The following is a 20419-nucleotide window of genomic DNA, read 5'->3' as shown; positions in this document are numbered from 1 at the left end:
ATCACTTTCATATGAATTGCATTCAGGACTATAAGCCACTTCAGCCTATACCAATTTTATCTGTGCCACTAATAGCTCAGTGAGGCAGATCCCTTGCTAATTAATAGATTAATTACTATTTGGCACATGAGAAACTTGACTCAATCAGATAGGTTATATGACTTGGGAAAAGTCACAAAGCTACTAAGTTAGGTGGTAGAACCAGGGCTTCCCCTCTGCCACAGTGACTCATATGCTGCTTTGGACTCCCCTGGGAAGACTGTGAGGAAATCAGCCGTTCTCCAGATGCCACTGTGGGGCTCTATCTTTGGTGCCCAAGTCCGTGGAGACAGTCCATCCCCATCCCCAATGCTGCGACTGCCCCAGGGAGCAGCCTGCCTATACGCAGCAATGCTCAGTGAGGCCAATATGCTGGATGGGCACAGCTCCCAAGCACTACCTCAGTAAGGAAACGGCAAGCCTGGGCAATGTGCTGTTTGCCGGCCACTCCCTCCTGAGGGAGAAAGGCAAAGAGCAGACAAAAGTGGGCAGCCAGGGGGTAACTGATCCCAGATTCTGTTGAGCTCTCAGGCTGAGCTAGACTTAGCTGTGCTATGCCAGACCATGGCCCAAAGCAGCAGCGATGCTCTCCTGACCCCATGGTCTGTAGGCTCCCAGTTTCCTGGCCTTCTCCCCAAACCGAGAAGCCGAAGTTTGCAAGAGCTCAGAGGAACAAGGCCAGTTCCCCAGGCTATAAGACCAAGGACTGTTGGCTCTCTCCCTACTGGTCCTTCTAGCTGTCTGCCTTCTGCCTAAGCATACTTCAGCCCTTCTGGCTGGCAGTCAGCCAGGTATGGTGCCCATGCCCCCTTCATCCGATGGTGGAAGACAAATCTTGGACCCAAGGAACCCCCAGTTTAATCTCCTCTTCCAAGCCTCACTCTCCAACCCAAACAGAAAGCCTCTTCATTTGAAGAGAAACATAGCCCAAAAAGAAAGCCCAAGGTCATAGACTATAGGATTTGATTCTCCTCACCTCAACCACTGGAGGCCAGCTGGGGAATGGGGAGAGTGAACAGAGAGGGTATCTTGAAGGCAACCAACCTAGGTTTCCATTCCAGCTCCTCCAGCTGGGAGACCCTGGGCAAAATACTCAAGTTCCTGGTCTCAAATTCCTCATCTTTAAGTGGGACCATAATACACACCTCAGATTTCATAGGACTGCAACAAGGAATAAATATATGTAAGGGCCCAGCCTGGTGAGCAGCCAGCAAATGGTAGCTATTAGGTGACTGGTATTTGCAGCTTACCTACTACTTTCATATCCTTTTTCTCATCTGACTGGTCCACACACACAGACACAAACACATGCAGCAGGGCAAATTATGCCCATTTTACCCATGAAGGAATTGACGCCCAGAGAGATTAAGTAATTTACTTAATGACATAGAGACTGTAATTCCTGGCTTCTGATCCCAACTCTAGATCTTATTTTATAGCTGTCTGAAAGTGGGCAGGCTGCTCCCCTCTGAGAAGATTCCCTGTCTGTAATATGGGGGCAATGCCAACTCCTTAGAGGGCAACAGTAAAGGTCACATGAGGCAGTAAGAGTGGACACATTTCCAGCACTGGCCATGAAGTAGCTCTGCCAAGTACCACATATGCACACAATTCCCCAAGGAAGTAGCTTTTATTATCTCCATTTAATAGACAAGAAAACTAAAGCTCAGCACGGCTGAGTAATCTGCCCAAGGTTACACAGCCTGGAAATGGAAGCTGCCACTTAAGCACTAAATTATCCAATAAATATAAAGTGTCTCACCACCTGGCCTCAATATAACCTAAAGGCCTCAGTGCCTGTCACATTCTCTTCTCTCTTTTTTAGCACCCAGCAGAGAATCACTACCCTCTGTGTTGAGAAGGACAGGAATGAGCAACAAAAAAGTGTGGAAAACTGGGAAGTGGACGTACAGAAAGAGCACAGCCAATGACAGATCCAGGGACAAGGGTGGGGGAGCTCCACTCTCCCAGAGCTGGAAAAAGTGAGGATAAACAAAAGGCTGACCTACTTTGCACGCTGGGTAACAACCTCAGGAGTTCATTAACCTAAGAGGTGGTAATGACTGAAAGTATAAATAGCTTTTATCCCAGCTCCATAATAACTGATGATAGGAAACTGGAAAGCAAGAGAGGGTGGGTTGGAGGGGGGAGGGGTGCAAATGGCTGACAGACAGGGCTGGGAAGACTGTGAGATCACCCAGTGAGACTACCTCCTCCCAGACAGCCATGGAGGCCTATAGCCCATAGAGTAAGTGATCCGCCCGAGGCCATGCTGTGAGACAGTGTGGAAAAGGAAGATGGTCTGCAGCAGCCTGGCGCTCCCTCCTGCGGTCTGGCAGCCACTGACTTAAGGCTAGGGCAATGTCCAGCCTCTCTGTCTGGGTGAGAGTCTGGCTTGCTTCATTCTCCCCAATTCCCAGTGCAAGCTAGTTCTGGTCCTGCCTCCCTTCCCCATAAGGAATTCCCTGGCTTTGCTCCTTCCAGACTGGGTGAGTACACAATGGTAAACAGGTTCTCTCCACCCTTCACTGGCCTTGGTGCCCTGGGCCTCTGCCCAGCTCTCCACTCTGTTCAGCTCCTCCCCTCTTGATGTCAGGCGGAAGAAATGGTTCCTTTAGGCATCAGCCTTGCTGGCTCCAAAAAGCAAGGAACCCCCATTCCCCCCATTCCCCACCCACCCCACCCACCTGGCTAGGGGCAGGCACAGACCATGGCAAAAACCCCCAGGGCAGCTCTCCCTGAGGACTGACTGCAGAAGGTTATGGAGACTATTCTCAGTAGAAAACTTCCCTTCCCCAAACCCCTTCCCTTAGCAGGCAGAGTAGTGTTTGAAACTTCCCACAGGCAACCAGGTCCCCAGATCACAATCTGACTGTGGGTACCCAGGGGTCATCCTGACTCATGTACAGCCCCCTCACCCATCCTTACCTAAACTGCTAGATCTTATTGATACATCTTAACCAATTAATTTTTGACTCACTGTTTGACTCACTGCTTCCTTCCAGGCTCCCTACTGCCCTCCTTGTCCAACAGAAACCTAAGGCTCTGGCTCTCAGGCCCTCCTACTTTCTCTAAATATCCCTCTTCTTTCCCCAGCCCTATCTGTAGGTGGCCCTCTCCTGAAACCGCCCTCCATCACCCCTGCCCCCACTCCAATTCAGTCCCACTGATCTTCCAAGGCCTCATTCAGAACTCCCTCTCATGTCTACAAAGCCTTTCCTAACTACTCCAGGGACAGAACACAATCAGCTCCTCATTATATTCTATACACATTTCTCCAGGCCTGAATCTACAAAGAGAAGAATAAAATGCCCTTGAAGAGGTCAATCTGGCAGAGGAAACAGATGGATGAGTGGATAACTGGTATATATGGAAGTGCTATCACAGAAGTATGTGGGAAGTGCTAAGAAACTACAAGAAGCCCCCAAGGTGGTGATAGTGGTTGGGGGGTTATTCAGGTAAAGCTTTAAAGGGGAGCTGACTTTTAAGATGGTCTTCAAAGGAGAAAAGGCACAGCAGGCAGGAGACCCAGTTAAGCACAAGTTAACAGAAAAGGGCACGGCTTCTTTAGGGAATGTGAGCAGTCTAGTGGAGCAGGTAAGGCTTCTCCACCGGACCATTGCTCTGCTGAGGCAGCATTCCATAAGAAGGTGTGCTCCTGGAGGGTTCTGCTCATCTCATTCTCCACAGTGTGTCCTGGGCCTAGAACAGAGCCTGTATGGAACTGGTGCCCAATAAATGTGTGCTGATAGAATCATTAGCTTTGTGATCTCAGGAATTCTGTGTTTCAGTTTTCTCCACAGTGAGATGGGAATACTATCTTCTACCTTGAGATCAGGTGGGTAAAATACCGAAAGTACTTGATAAAGAACATTTCCTCTCTGGCCTTATACCAGCTCTGGATCTTCCTTGAAGCCCAGCACAAGGCTGAACACAGATGTGCTTGATGACAGCCTTTTATAACATTACAATTCTAATACTCAATTAATGTAACCTAATATCTGTTAGAGCACTTAACCAGGCACTTGCTATAAAACAGACATGGTACTCAGCACTTAACTTACATTATTTCATTTAATCCTGACAACAAGCCTATGAAATAGGTCCTCTAATTATCACCCCTCAACCCCCACCACCTTCCAAAGATGAAGAAACATGTTTTCAGCAAGCAAGTAACTATCTAAGGTACAAGGTGAGCAGAAGATAGTCCTGGGTGATGAACTGAGGCCCCGCTCTTCTCCTACTCTGTCACTCAACTCCAGCACAGAGTGCTGACCACTGGCCTACAGGCACACTAGCCCTGATCCCAGGGAACTTGATGGACTCACAGCCATAAACTGTGATGCTTGGCAAGACACTTTACCTCTCTGAGATTTGGTATCTCCCTCTGTTATTGGGGATTATGATGGTCCAGCCTGGTCCACCATGCAGGCTTCTCTGTACAATGGCCCTATCATGTGACTATGCTGGGAGGATGGAAGGGGTCACTCAGAGGCAGGACAGGAAACCTGGGATGAAAGTCCACATGGAGTATAGAAGGAGGGTGGTGGCAATTATGATGCAAGTTCTGATTTCTTCTCCAAGTGACTGTCATTACCCAGGGGGCTGAGACCCCAAGCAGCAATATGGTTGCTGGCTTCAAGTTGAATTTTTCAGCAGACACACCTCTATTTTCACTTCTGTTTTATCTTCACAGACCAAAGAGAAAAAAGATCATATATCCTCCAAGTCAGGGTCACCTGAGGACTCTGTTCCAAATAACTCAAAGAGGAACTGATTGGGGAGGGGGGGATTTCCCAGCTTGCCCTGGGAGGTCAGAAAGCTCCAGACCACAAGCTGAGTGGGACTCCTTACCCCTGAGGCCCCAAGTGTGGTAAGCAGAGAACATGAAGGAATCTGGATCTTCACCATTATGCCAAAGGCCTGAATTCACACAATTCACACTCGAATTTTAAGAGCCACTCTGTATCTTTACTTTGTGGCACACACTATGCTGGGTGTTTACCAACATCACCTCTCTTTATCTTCATAACACCTCCTCTTCTCCCAGTGCCACCAACTGGCCATTTACCTCAGAGGGGTCACATGACTAGAAAGTGACAGAGCCAGGACTTGAAATCAGGTCTGCTGGTAGACGTCTTGAACCCAGGCTCTCCTGGTCCCAGATTTAGGTTCTCCCTTTTTGTGAAACAAAGACAGAAGGGGAAGGAAAAGAAGCAGCATCCTCCAAAACTGTTGGGCTGGGAAAGATAACTCCCGGACACACAGAGCCCAGGGTCCAGACTGCACTCTGGAGGAACAAGAGTTCTCCACACTATGTTCCTGGGCCCCCTCACTAGCCAGCTGGTCTTGCCTTGTCTTAGGGTACATGTGAGGAGCTGTGTTTGGAGGTCTGGGACAGAAAGTGTACCATGCATCACACCTCAAACAACTTGAGATGCCTACCAGGAGAAGCAAGACACTTATGGTTGGACTGAAGTCCTAAAGCTGGGACAGGGAGGAGCCAAAGAGGTCACACAGTGGCCACCAGCTCTGGTAAGATAGAAAACTGGAAATGAGGACTCTTGGGTTCCAGGCCCAATTCCATCACTTGCCTAACTTTGGTTTCCTTGGCTGTAAACAGGGAAAATAAAACTTACCCTACAGATTTCCCATCGCTCCTGTAAGGACTACCACAAGACAATGGGAATGAAAGCACTTTGCACACTGAGGAGCTAGACAAAGGAAAGTATCCTTTGATTTGATTACACTCCTGAAATCATGGGGGCTACTGGTCCTACACACAAAGAGAGGTCCTCTATAGGAAGAACAGAGCATGCTGGAAGAACTGGCCTCTGTGGGCTGTGCCATGACGACCCTATGCACTTGCATGGTACCTCATAAAAAAGCACTTTTCATATACTTCAAGGTCAGTCTCAGAATGTTAGAAGCAAAAGAGCTCTTCAGCATCATCCCATTAAAACTGCCTTGGTTTATATGTGAGGGAAACTGAGGCTTACAAAGATTAAACAACTTTCTCAAGGTCACACAACTAGTTAGGGATCCAACGAGGAGGCTCGGGGGACTCAGATCTCCTGACCCCTGTTCAGCAGTCTTTGTATATGCTATGCTCCTAATCCAGTTATCTCATTTGATCCTCACGATCCTTTTGCACACAGGCCACACCTTTAATTACCTATTGAATATCTGAATTCCTTGCTAGGCTCTATGTCCCTTGGAGGGCAGGACCAGGTCTGCATTCCCCTAGCCAAGCACACAGCTGCACACATAGTAAGAGCTCAGTGAGAAACAGGGAGCATCAGTCTCATGGTCAGGAGAGGGGACATACCTAAGTCACACACCGTAAGGGGTCAGTGGTGGAGCCAACACCAGCAGCTTGACTCCTGTGCCTCATTCACAATCTTTTCCCACTACTGGCCTAAACCCACATTTCCAGCCAGAATCTTTCACCTCTGAGAAATGACTGGTGATGCCCCTAAGTGCTAAGGTGTTCAATTAGGACTTACTTCCACTTGCCCCAGCTGAGGACCCAGCTCCAGGAATAGGATAAAGACTCAGGGAGAGATCAAGCTGGCCCTGGCTGCCATCTGCGCAGACTTGATCAGTTTATCTATACCCAAAGCCCCACATCTACCCTCTCCAGCTGCATGCCACCTTATGGCTGGTTTTCCATGCCCTCAGGCATTTCCCCTCTCTCTTTGAAGAAGAGAGAACTCTTCTTTTTTTTTTTTAAGCTTTTTTTTTTTTAAAGATTTTATTTATTTATTTTGACAGAGATCACAAGTAGGCAGAGAGGCAGGCAGAGAGAGAGAGAGAGAAAGAGAGAGGAGGAAGCAGGCTCCCCGCTGAGCAGAGAGCCCTATGCGGAGCTCGATCCCAGGATCCTGGGATCATGACCTGAGCTGAAGGCAGAGGCTTTAACCCACTGAGCCACCCAGGCGCCCCGAGAGAGCTCTTCTTGTAGCTTTCTTTGCCATCCAATATGTTTACCCGGCAGAGAGCACAAAGCTCAGTACCACTCACCCAGCCCCTCCCAACCAGGCCAGCTAACCCGCTCTCCTACTGGAGAGAGACAAAGAACCCCTTGATGTGTTCTGGGCATACCAGCCATGCCAGGCACCTTGGGGAGCCTGAGGCTGTGACAAGGCAAAGTCAGCAGCAGCCCAATGTCCACTTCAGAGGAAGGCTACAGCTGGCCTACCCTCCCTGTGGTCAAAGGGCCCTAGTATGGGTTCTGTGAGAGGCCAGGGCCACTTCAGCTTGTCCCAAGCCTTCCCAATTCCTTATCAGTCCACAAAGCCAGTCAGGCATCAAGCCTTGCTGATTTGCTGGCTTCTTCATCCTCATAGCTCCAAACTTCTTCCACGCCTCTCCATAGCCCTTTTGGGCTATCCTGAACTCCCCCAACTGATCTCACTGCTTGTGGTCCAGCTGCTCTCTATACCAGCACCAGACTGACCTTGATGAAACAAAGGAGGCCTAAGTCTGACATTGAAGGTTAGGCACGGTCCTTCCAACCTATTTTCCTAGTCTCCCCCTGCTTCACATCCTCCTCCTGCCTTGTTCTCTTCTTGTCACCTCTGCTCTTGGTACACTACATTTCTCAAACAGCCAGTTTTTAGGGGAACTTTGCAGATAGGTACCCTCCCACCCAATGAAATGCCCTTCCTTGCTCCTTCTGAGGCCTGGATCAAATGTCACTTCATTCTGGGCTCCTATAGATGAAGCTGGCTGCCTCTTCCTATATATTTCAAAGAAGCCGCACACCTCAACTATAGTCTTTATTGCTCAACACTGTAATGATTTGTCTGTGGTTCTATTTTCCAACAAGTCTGTGATCCTCTTGAGGGCAACAAGACACAAATGCTTTGTTCAGTTCTGTAGCCTTTGTCCCAATCACAGGGGCTGACAGAGTGATGCTCAATGTTTGGTAGGGGCGCCTAGGTGGCTCAATGGGTTTAAGCCTCTGCTGTCAGCTCAGGTCATGATCCCAGGGTCCTGGGATCAGCCCAGCATCAGGTTCTCTGCTCAGCAGGGAGCCTGCTTCCCGCCCCCTACCCCTGTACAGGTGAGGAATCCCATGTTCGGAAAAGCCTTGCAGTTAGTTAACTTTGGAGCCAAATTAAGGAGGAATCCCAGATCTTCTGCCTGCCTGTCTACTTGTGATCTCTACCAAATAAATAAATAAACAATCTTTTAAAAATAAATAAATAATAAATAAATGTTTGGTAAATAAACTCACTACTAAGATGGATAAGCTGGCAAAAGTAAGCCTTGGCTTTCTCTCCCAGTCTCTTGAGTCTGCTGCCTACTTCCCTCCCTGATGAGCAGTGAAGAACTAAGCTGTGACAGTCTCAGAGGAGCTTCAGAGGGCATGCAGAGGCTGGGGTGGGATGAAGAAGGGAAAGAGAAAGGTAAGCTAGATTAAAGCCAAACTTGGCAGCTGCCCTGAAATCCTGGATAGGAGGCTTCTAAGCAGGTGAAGCATCAGGAGTGTTGGTTTGCCACTGGGGCAGACAGGACAGTTTCCTCCCTGCCAGGGAGGGTCATTGGGCCTGGAAGAGCAAAGCCGCTAAAGGAGGTGTCCTCCCCTCATGTGTACTGCCTGTAGGATGAAGTAATCAGCTAGGGCACTGACAATAGGTGGATAATGGCTGGGTTCTGCTCTGGTGGACAATGTATCCTAGCCTGGAGGCTCAAATGGCTGAGTCAGGAAAAGAATGGGCAGTGAGTGACATGTAGGGTAGCACTGGGCTACCCTAATCAGAAGATCTGGGATTCCGCCTTAATTTGGCTCCAAAGTTAACTAACTGCAAGGCTTTTCCGAACATGGGATTCCTCACCTGTACAGGAAACATAATACTGCCTTAGCTACAAAGAAACAAAGGCACAGAATGGATATCAAAGTCAGATGACCATTCAGCAGTATTTTGGGGTCAACAGCAATGCAGCATGGACTCTGGCCTATGGGACAGCTAGACCAGGCTTCATCTTGTCATGCTTCCAGGGCCTCCCAAGGATCTTTCTCACTGGGTCCTTCTCTGACCTGGCTGGCTATGGACTTTTGCTGTCATAAGACCTACCTTGCCCTCCACACCAGGATGGGGAGGTAGCCAAGTTCCTGCTAACTCCTGTTCTGGGTGTGGGGGCCTCAGGGACTAGTGAGCACCTGTCATCTGCCTGCTGCCACCTAAGCAAGGCTTAGTCACTGCATTTAGCATTGGGAAACAGGTTCTAGACCTAGTTCTGCCATTTACCAGCTGGCAAACCTCAGAAACTTTCTTCTCAGATCTTTGGTATGCTCACCTATATAATGGCGGTAACTACCCCTCTCAGGGGAAAGTTAGGGTACAACACTGGTTACAGTTCACTCCTGCTCACAGGGGAATGAACCCCACTGACACTCATCACTGTATCTAGAGATGCAAGTAGAAAATGAAAAAGGCATAACCACTAGCCACTCCAATCTTAAAAAGGAGCAAGAACAGGGTTTCCTGGCTAGCTCAGTCAGAAGAGCATGCAACTCTTGATCTCAGGACAATGGGTTCAAGCCTTATGCTGGGTATAGAGATTACTGAAAAAAGAAAGAAGGAGGAGGAGAAGCAGCAGCAGCAGAAGCAACAGCAAGAACATTCACTGAGCACCTACAGTGTGCTAGACTCTTTTCAAACATCAATTCCTGTAAACCTCACAAAAACCCCTGCAAAAATCAGTATTATCACAACCATTTCACAGCGAGAAACTGGGGCCTAGTAAAGTGAAGTAACATGTCCAAAGTCACAAAGACAAACAGACTCCAGAGTTTTTGTGTAAAGAGAGAAACACAAAGCATCTTTTTTCCCCCACCTCAGTGTAAACAGATGGGGTGGCTGGACCAGAGCCAGGCCTCACTGGTCCTCTGGAGGTTCTGTTTCAGACACAGATGCTGGGAGGACAAAACATCAAGTAGGCTCCACCGCCTTATCTCTTTCCCACAGCTTAGGATTTCTTAGCAGGCGGACACACAGGCACCTTCCCAGGGCAGCAGATGGTGCGCTGGTCTCCTCTCCTGCTTCACCAAGTCAAACCTTGTCTGAGGCCCCAGAACACCCACAAAGGCCACCAAACCAGATTTTTCTTTGAAGCTAGAGAAAGAGAAAATGGACGGCCTGTGGTTTAGAGTCACAGACCAGGGCTCCACATCTGCAGCTGCCTCCTTCCAGATGGACCACCCAGGGACCACTCCATTGCCAGTTCCATGCTCTCCTGGGAACCATAAAGCTCAAGAAAAGAGGATGTTCTGAGCTTATAAGCTGGAGAAGGTGGTGGGAAGGCAGGGAGACAGGCTCTGGCCTGCCAGGAGGGCCCTGGCCCTGCCCCAACAAAAACTGGCATAGACCAAACTATAGGGATGCCAATTAAGCCAGTTCTATGATTTCCAAAGCCACAGGGCTGCCATAGTTGGCTAGGAATAGTGGAGAGCCCAGGGGACAGGAGAACTGAATCAGCAGAAGACAATACTACTGTTCCAGATGTTTCTCTCTGGACCCAGCTCAGATCCCTCTCTCCCCTAGCAGGAAGCCAACACCCACGGGATCCCAGAAAGCATAGCTCCTCACCTCATCTGGCCTGCAGCACTGAGAAGACTGAAACTGGGTGGGAAGCTCCAGCCTTAGCAGGCCAGTCCTGGCAATCACATGGGAAAAGACGGAGGTCAGGAACCCACCTCTCTCAGGCCATCTCCCTTGGCCCAGAAGACCTGGTATCCAACTGGTATCCTTCCTTCTCTGACTACCTCCTTTATGCTACAGAAAGACCTTCCCATATAGATCTGTTCTTCCTACCCCAAAGTGATAGGAATGGTAACACCACTCTTCCCACCCTTTCCTGCTGGAAACACTTCTTTTTCCTCCTCTGGTCCTTCCAGGGCTTCAACAACCAGGTCAGCCCCCAGCCAAGCCAAATGAACTAATGCTGTCAGCACCTCCATCTATATCCATGCCAACCACAGGGCCCTTCCCTGGCTGGTTGCTTTCTTGTCTCTCCTTACTTACTGGGTAATGCTCACAAGAAAGCAGAGACTATTACAGGCTCACCAAAGATATCCTGTAGAGTAGGCTCAAAAGACAGACAAGTGAAGAACTGTAAAGGGCCTAGAGCTAGGAATCAGGAGTCCTTGGCTCATTTTCTGGTTCTGATTCTAAAAGACTGAAGAGGTGAGGCTAATCACTTCTCTCAGGCCTCAGTTTACCTATCTGTATGATGATAGCCATCTCTAAGGTCACTTTCAGCCTTCTGACTTGAAATGTCTGTCAGTAAATGTCATTCAGTAAATACATACTAAATACATACTTCTCTGCAGGCCTGAGTAGAAAAAGGTGAATAAGCCTGGTCTCAGCCCTCAAGCTGATCATTCTAACAAACAGGTGATGATAGCATATTCTTACCCTTGTTGGCCTGTCCTTGTTAGCCTCCTACACTGCTGAGCTAAGTCGGGGAAGATGAGGGCAGGCAGGTTCCTGCGAAGAACCTTCTGTTCCACCTATCCAGCACATGATTTTCTGCTGGGGCCATAGGCCATATTAATGGATGGTGAATGCAAAGGAAACTGTCCTGACCTAGGAATGAGAAACCTTGGACTCATTAGTTCTGCCAACTAATAAGCTGTGTGATTTTAAGAGGCCCCTCTGAGCCTCAGTTTCCTCATCTGTAAGAGTAAGGACTAAGCTGGGTCAATCTCTTGAGATCCTTTCCAATTTTAACAGTCTATGATTTTACAATCTACTCATGCTGGGCACATAACAGTTACCTGAGCAGGGTAGCCTCTGATCTGCTTTCTTCCCCACCCCCTAAGCCCCTGGCAACTGCCAAAACTGACCATCTTGAGACAACCTTTGGTCCAGGGTGGCTGAAATGGACCTTTAATCTGGAGCCAGAGTCCTTGCCCTCTCCATGCAGCCATCAGTGCTAATGTTTCACTTCTCTGGGATAGCACATGGACTCCTAGCCCTTAACCACGAGTTTAGCTTTAGAGCAGTCACCCTGAAACTTCCCATAACTTCCCCTCCTCTGGCCTTGGGCAGGGACTTACTTTTGGCTTCTTTGGAACCACAATATAAACTAAGGGAACAGCCAAGTTTTCAGACACCAGAGATTTTAGGTTGATCAACAGGGTCAAGAAAATGAGGCAGGGAGAGAGGAGGGAACCTGGAATTCCACCTCAACCCCAGTTCTATAAACCCAGTGATGAGGAGGGCATTTGCAAAGCCTGGGTTTGTGGCTGGAGTGTGGGAGAAGACAGATGTCTGGCTGCCTGGTGAGGGAATACAGCCAAAGGGAGGTGCTCCCACTGGGGCGTCTCTCTTCATAAATGCCAGAGGTACGCCCTCATTTTTCTCATCAATTCTCAGATCCTTAGAAGGAAAAGAAAGGAAACTGACATTTTTCTAGGCCACTATGTGGGTCAGGCACTGTGCTAGGTACTGTCATATACATGAATTCATTTAATTCCCACAATAATCTTGGGAGTACATGTTACTGTTGTCCTTTATGGTGAGCATAGGCTCAGAGATTCAGGATCTTGCCCAAGGTCACACAGCCAGCAAGTATGATATTTTTCCTAAGTCTGGCCTTTTCCCCTGTATCACGCTGCTCTGTACCCTGATATCTGGTTAACTGCCCATAAGAATGTAGTAGAACTCACCAGCAAATCTAAACTCTTCCTTTCAAGAACCCATAAATGCAACTGGTAACTCCTTTCCTGCTTCTCAAGACCCCATCCCTCTCAGGGCCCTGATCCCTAGTGACTGCTTAATTCAAAAAAGGAACCCTAAGTCTCCTTTGGTTTCTCAAAAGCTAATCCCTAAGGAGCTGTGACAAAGCATCAAATCAAGGTGAGGCATCAGAATACAGGGTGCTCTTCTGTGAGCAAGTGGGTAGAGGCTGGAAGAGACAGATCCAGTGGGTAGGAGAGAACTCTCCTTAGGGGAGGGAGCTACGATTCTCCAAAGGAGAAGCAGGCCTAGTAAATACAAGGCTTTAGGACTGGGTACAATCCTGGAAGTGACCTTTATGGGGCTGCTTGTGTGGGTGGGGTTCTTAACACATGGTAAAGGCACTTTCCTAAGTCATAAGAGGGGCTGGGGGAGCCTTGGACAGTCAGAGAAAGGGAGAAAGGATCATATGGAGTAGGGTTCTGGCTGAGTCCTGTGGGCCCCTGTTGTGTGAGTCTCTCTGTTGAAGGGGAGGTGCACCATGAGGGAGCCTTGTCAGTTTTGTGCAGAACACTAGTCTCATGTGACAGGACAGCTGGGATGGGAGTGGGGTCTGGAGTCTATCCTTCTTAAGGGGACTGTGAGCCTATACATATGATCTCTGTTCAGACCAGGTTCAGAGGGTTCTGTAGGGCAATGTGGCCGCCCAGTAACCCAGCTTGGAGAGAAGACGCTGCCTCACATTTCTCTGCCTGCCAGCTGGATCCTGGATGCTCTGGGGTGGGGGATCAGGGCGCACTACAGCAGGGCCCTGCTCTATGACTGCCCCCTTGAGTCAGTGTTTTGGGAGGAGGTAAGTTGTTTCCACAGCATACACAGAGGCAACCAACAGACCGTCCTGGAGGTGAGGCACTGTCACCCTGTAGGAACTGCGAAGGGGGAGTGTCTGCCCACCTGTTGCCAGTGACAAAGAAATCTGCCTCTAAAGGGGGAGGAGAGCATTCTGTGACCCTTCCCTGAACGGATGGGACTCTCTGCCCCAGGGTGGGACTGTCTGGGAGGGAGCTGATCAATGTCAGTCCAGTCCACCCAGAAGTCTGTGTGTCTTGAGGTTAAGAGTCAGTCTGTCCTGGAGTGGAATGAGGGCAGGGCGGTCTGTCCCTTTGAAGTCCTGTCTGCCTAAGGTATCTCCCTGGTGTGGGGGTAGCAGGGTCGCTACAGGGCGTCTGTGGGTCTTGAGGGATGGGGGTGGAGAGGATATCTGTCGGGGGAGGGGCAGCCATCTGGGAGTCTCCAAGGTGCGGGGTGGGGGGCGTTAGGCACAGTCAATCAGGCCTAAGGCCTTGGTGGCAGCAGTGGGGCTGGGCCTTGGTGGCAGCGATGGGGCTGGGCCAGGTGTCTGTCGTTCCTGTCTCGCCGTTGGGAGGAGGGCACTGTGGGCGCTTCCTGGGGGCGGGTCAATGTGTCTGGAGGGCGGGGGCAAAGGGGAGGTAGGACTGGCCGGTCTGTCCTTAGGTCGGAAGGGGCTCGCGAGTGAGGGGCGGGTCAGTCCTTCTAGGGAGGAGGTGGGGGTGGGGCAGGGAGGGGAGGGTCGGTGGTCCCAGGCTGGGACGGGAACATGTCGGTCCGTCCAGAGGGAGGCTCTGTCCGCGTCTAGGGCCCCCGCGCGGATTCCGCACCCAGCCCCGGCCCTCGGCCCCGAGCTCCGGAGCTACTCACGCGCCCTCCGCGCCCTGCGAGCCCACGATGAAGCCGAACTTGTCGATGCGGCGTTCGGCGAAGCCGTTGGCCTCCGAGTCCGAGCCGAGAGAGCTGAGTTCGTCGGCGGCTGCGGCGTCGGGGCCCGGGGCCAGGCTCTCCCGGGTCCCCGACAGACTCCCTTCGGCCGCGGGCGCACGCGGCCCGTTCTCTCCGCGGCTCTTCGCCATCCCGGCCGCGCCCGCCGCCTCAGCCCCAGCGGCCACCTCAGCCACCTCAGCCGCCTCAGCCTCCGGGCCGCCGCCGACGCCGCCGACGCCCCGCCCACGCGCCGCGCCCATTGGCCGCCGCAAGGCCAGGGGCGGGGCCTTAGGCCCTCTCGGGAGCTTCCCCCCACGCCCAATGGGCGCCGTGGACCCCAGGGCCCGCCCACCTCCCTTAGACTGGCGCCAACCTACTCGACGTGAGGGGGCGGGGCAGCCGTCACCGGGAGCCCACCCCCCCGGGCTGTCAATCAACAGAGCTTACCTGAAAGAACTCCAAGGGCCTTTCCGGTTGTCCCCGCCCGCCTGTCACCGGCAAGCGCCGCTCAGTCAGAAGCTGAGGAAGTGCGCTGGGGATTCCGCATCTGCCTCCTGAATCCCTGGCTCCTCTCCAAGAGATATGGGAAGGAATGATTTCACCCACTCATTTATGAGTCGCTCTGGGAAGACCCAGGATGGACTGAGGATTCGGGGACTCACCCAGAGACACTCAGTGGCTTAAAGACCCAGGCTGAGCTAGAAATTTTGGCGCCCCTGCTCACTGCTTTTAGGGCTTTAAACTAGCTCTTGGGAGACCTATTTAATAAGAATAATAACCAGCGTTCTTTGAGCTACTTGTTGCCCCAAATTCTATAGTTTCTCCTGTAATCTTTTTGCCAACAGCTTGAGACATAACCTACCATAAAAATCATCCGTTTAAAGTGTATAATTCAATGGTTTTAAGCATATTTGTGGAGCTGTGCAACTATCACCACAACCTAATTTTAGAACATTTTCATCACCCCAAAACCAAATTCCTATCTATTAGCAGTCACTCCCCATCCTTGGCAACCACAAGTCTGCTTTCTATTTCTATAGACTTGCCCTTTCTGGACATTTTATACAAATGGAATCCTACAAAACGTGGACTTTGTGTCTGGCTTCTTTTACCCAGCATGTTTTCAAGATTCATCCATGTTGTAGTATGTATCAGTTCTTCATTCTTCTCTGAATAATATTCCACCAAATGCAAATTCCACATTTTATCCATTTGTCAGTGCCGGTCACTTGGGTTGTTTCCATTTTGGGGAAACATTGAATAAGTTTTTGTATGGACATGTATGTTCATTTCACTTGGGTAAATACCTAGGAATGGGAATTGTTAGGTTATATAGTAACTTTAACCTTCTGAAGAACCAGCAAGCTATTTTCCAAATTGGTCACACCTTTTTATCATCTTTGTGCAATGAAGTAGGCACAATTTTGTCCTATTTTTACAGTTAAACTTAAGTGTAGGGAAGTGAAATCAGTTGCCCAAGGTCCCAGCAATAGCTGTCACAGAGGCAGGATTTGAACTCAGCTCTTACCAACAACAGCTTGTATCAGGAGGCACAGACCAATTGTATCTATACAGTCTTAGCCCCCAAAAACCTACTTCTCACCCTAGAGATTGTCAACTCTTGGAGCCATAAGGATAACTGCTCACTTAAGCCCAGTACTTTATAGTTTATAGGCAGCAACCACACTGTCATCTGATATTCCCAGTAGACCTGAGGGAGACAGACAAATAACAAGAAAAGACTGGAAGAGCCAGGCCTGAGCTGCCAGGGTGGGACACGTTGGGGTCCTAAGACTTGAGTGATTTCAACAGCCGTTTCCTTGATGCCACATGGCCCAGACATTCTTGAAGACTTCACTGTGCAGTCTTCACATTCCATAGGCTTCTGGCTTTCCATAAACAGGGCAACAGCAGACATGGGAGTGGGCACAGGCTATTTTGGTCTTTAACTCTCAGTCTAGGAAGACATTCCTCCTCTCCAATGGCTGTGGACAGTGGTGGGTTCTTAGTCCCAGCTTGTAGGAGGATCAGGGTGGGACTTGCATGGAGATGTGGGCCTGTCCCAAGTAAGGGAAAGAGGAGCCAGATGCAAGAGGAGCAGATGTGAGGCCTCAAGCCTGGCAAAGTATTCACAACCCTAGAGTTCATAATTCTGGTCTTAGGGTCATATCCCAAACACATTCAGCTCTATAAGGGCACATGTACAGTGTATTTGGGGTGGGGTGACAGGTAAAAAGCACCTGGGTGTCCATCTCTGGGAGAGTAAATGTTTCTCCAGTTAAGGCTGTGAGGAGGCCCCAGCTTTTAATTTTCTTATACAAGACCACCCAGGATTCAAACCCCTGCTGCCACTGTGTACCTTAAACAAATCACTTCTCTCTCAGCCCATTTCCTCATCTGCAAAATGGAAATACTGGAAAAATGTACCTCCTTTGGGAGGTACTGAGACTTTAGTGTGATAATATGTGCTAAGCATCTGGCACATGGAGGTACTCAGTAGGTGGAAGCCAGGAGTGATGGTGTTTGCAGTTTGCAAAGCACTCCAAATCCATTATTTTCTTGAATATTTCCTAACATAGTCTGCGGCTGCAGCAGGGGAGTTTACCTAATTTAACCCATGGAGCATGGCTTGAGAGACTTTACCTCATGGCTGTGCCCCTCAGTAACAGGGCGTTCCTGTGTAAAATTGCTTAACTTCTCTGAACCCTAGCTTCCTCTTCTGAAAAATAAGAACGTCAATAATTACTTGGTGAGGGGGCACCTAATTGGCTTAGTCAATAGACCATGTAACTCTTAATCTTGGGGCTGAGTTCAAGCACCACACTGGGAGTAGAGCTGACTCAAAACACGAGAACAGAACGACGGCAACAATTACTTGGTGAAGTACATGAGCTGTCTCTGAAGCCTCCAGCACATAGCAGACTCTCACTATTCTATTTCTTTACTTCAATTTCAGAGCTCTTTATCTGATATTTAGTGAAAAAGAGATGAAGACCGGGATCAATAGTTTATTTGAAGGACATCAGGAGAAGGAAAGGGGATTCGGGTAAAGCAGAGAGGAAGAACGTGTGTGTGAAAAGGACAATAAAGCGGGGTTAGGAAGGCATGGAGAGTGCTGGGGGCAAGGGTGCCAATGCAGGTGGGGAATAGATGGAAATAAGGAAGTTTCTCTATAGGGATCTGGGAGAAAGAGAAGCAGGCTCAGAGAACGGGGCGGTTAGACTGCAGTGAGAAAACAGGAGTGAATGAAAGAATAATGGATCCAAAGGAATGCCCCGCGAAGTCCTGTGGCTTCCTGGAATAAGCGGCCTTTGGCAATGCCGGGAAACATCCCGGTAGCCTGGCCGCTATAGGTGTTGAAGAGATGCTCAGTCAGGACTACTGGAATGTATGCACAACCTGGGGATGCCTTCTACTGGGGTCATTCCTGAAAGTTTAGCTTCAGGTGCTCACACAGGCCCCAGAGATGTCCCCTCTCCTGGACCCTGGAATGCATGTGCTCAGAAAATCTGTTAGCACTGGCCATCAGGAGACGTCCAGATGTCAGAGCCTTTATTTGTAATAAGGTGAGAGCTGAGGTTCAGAAGGTAGACGGCTGGTGCCCAGAAGCCAATGGAGAGTAGGCAAACGATAGTGTCTTTGCCCCTACACGGCGGATAACGGTAAGACTCTTAGGTCCAAGTGGCAGGGAACAGAACTCAAATGGGCTTAACCCAAAACTGCATTTAGTGTGTTCTACAGCTTAAAAAAATTCATAGGCCAGTGAGCTTCATGAGACATCTGATCCAGAGGCTGACCGGGAATAGCAGCCTTATTTTCCTCTTTTCTCTTTTCTTTGTTCTCCTTCCTCTGGTTGCTTCATCTTAAGCTACAGCCCCTCATGGCGGCAGCTCCAAGCTCACTCCTTCCTCCAAACATCCATACAACAGACTCTTCTGGTAGCTTCTGCTCAAGTCAGGAGGCAGCGGCATTCCTTTATGTGTCATCTGTTTATACTAGGACGCATGCCTATCCCTAATCTAATCACCACAGCTCAGGGACAGGGAACACTGACGGCTTAACTGAACTCAGTTTAAGGCAAAGGTAGTCCCTTCTCTGTAAGGAATAAGTGTATCTTGTCTTACTTCAGATTATACGACTCAGGGATATCTAGAATAATTCACTTACTTTTTTTTTTTTAAATATTTTATTTGAGAGAGAGAGAGAGAGCGAACACAAAGGGTGGGGAGGGAGAAGCAGACTTCCTGGTTATTAGGGAGCTCTAAGAGGAGCTTGATCCCAGGACCCTTAGATCATGACCTGAGCCAAAGGCAGACACTTAACCAACTAAGCCACCCGGCACCCCAGCCCAATTCACTGACCTTTTATCAAAATGTAGCAATGTAAGAGCAAATTCCCAAATTAATGATCTCAACTTGAAGATGGTACATCTTTTAAAAAAGCAAATGTCTAAAAATCTTATGTACTAGTATGCATTTAAGCCACACTGTATTTTTCCTTTTTGATTTTTAATTATAAGGATAAATATTACATAAAAAATTGCTATAATTCTAGTACACCACATATTTCCATTCAAGTATATATCCTAACATAACCTAAAATAGCCTTTTATATATTCTCTAATACAAATTCTAACTGTAAAAAGTGAAATGGGTCAGGATACCAGGGTGGCACAGCTGTTAAGAGTCCGACTCTTATTTCGGCTCCTGTCATGATCTCAGGGTTGTGAGATCAAGCCATTCGTCAGCCTCAGTTGAATCTTTGTTTTTTTTTTAAAGATTTTATTTATTTATTTATTTATTTGACAGAGAGAAATCACAAGTAGATGGAGAGGCAGGCAGAGAGAGAGAGAGAGGGAAGCAGGCTCCCTGCTGAGCAGAGAACCCTATGCGGGACTCGATCCCAGGACCCTGAGATCATGACCCGAGCCGAAGGCAGCGGCTTAACCCACTGAACCACCCAGGCGCCCCTCAGTTGAATCTTAAATTTGCTTAAGATTCTCTTTTCTGGGGCGCCTGGGTGGCTTAGTCAGTTAAACATTTGCCTTTGGTTCAGATCATAATATCAGTCCTGGGATCGAGCCCCATGTTGGGCTCCCTGCTCAGCGGCAAGTCTACTTCTCTCTCTTCCTCTGCCTCTTCCTGGCTTGTGCTCTCTCTCGCTCAGTCGCTCACTCTCAAATGAATTTTTTTAAAAAGATTTTTATTTGAAAGAGAATAAGCAAGATAGCGAGAGAGAGCACAAGCAGGGGGAGTGACAGAAGCAAAAGGAGAAGCAGGCTCCCCGCGGAGTAGGGAGCCCAATGTGGGACTCAATCCCAGGGCCCTGGCATCATGACCTGAAGGCAGACACTTAACCAACTAAGCCACCCAAGCATCCCTCAAATAAATAATGTCTTAAAAAAAGGGGAGGTCTCTCTCTGCCCTTCCCCTACAAATTAAACAAGTCTTTAAAAAATAGATAAAAAGTGAAATGGGTCTAATCATAGATGGCCTTCTCTGAGCTACATGACAAATACTCAAGCCACTGGCAGAGTTGAAACTGAAATTCCTTAATGTCTATAACTCCCGAAGTCCTCTGTGCAAATCTAAAAGGAGAGCCTCTCTGACAGCATCAAATCATGCCCATTTTCCCAGCAGTCCCACAACAGGAACATTTCTCCCCATTTCACAGTCTGGTCTGATGTGGCAGTGAGAACAATGTGGTCACCAGGAATGGAAGAGCTGATTTGGCCTTCTGGAGCCCTCATGGGCTGTACCACTTTGGGTATCTACCTCATCTAAAAAATGGATGAGACAATCCTCAGAGGATCACAGTGAGATTCAGAAAAGCTGTGTCAGCAAGGCATTGCCTTCATGTTACAGGCCCTAAACCAGAATAGCAGAGGGCTGGGCCTGAGTGCTGGGCCC

General features: G+C 49.0%; 1 protein-coding gene across 2 annotated transcripts in view; it reads right to left on the bottom strand.

The window, feature by feature from the left end:
* The window catches only part of TBC1D10A (TBC1 domain family member 10A), a 31084-nt gene extending 16005 nt beyond the window's left edge, over nucleotides 1-15079 (bottom strand). The window contains exon 1 of one of the 2 annotated variants that reach the window (XM_082699025.1): nucleotides 14451-15079. In XM_082699025.1, the coding sequence (XP_082555151.1) occupies nucleotides 14451-14770 (320 nt within the window). In that variant the 5' untranslated portion in view covers nucleotides 14771-15079. The remainder of the gene's footprint in view (nucleotides 1-14450) is intronic. The other variant, XM_082699026.1, reaches the window with a different exon arrangement.
* Between the last annotated feature and the right edge of the window lie 5340 nt (nucleotides 15080-20419).

The sequence above is a fragment of the Mustela nivalis genome, assembly GCF_964662115.1.
Source record: "Mustela nivalis genome assembly, chromosome: 14".
NCBI classification, from domain to species: Eukaryota; Metazoa; Chordata; class Mammalia; order Carnivora; family Mustelidae; genus Mustela; species Mustela nivalis.
This window is presented reverse-complemented; position numbering and strand designations above follow the sequence as displayed.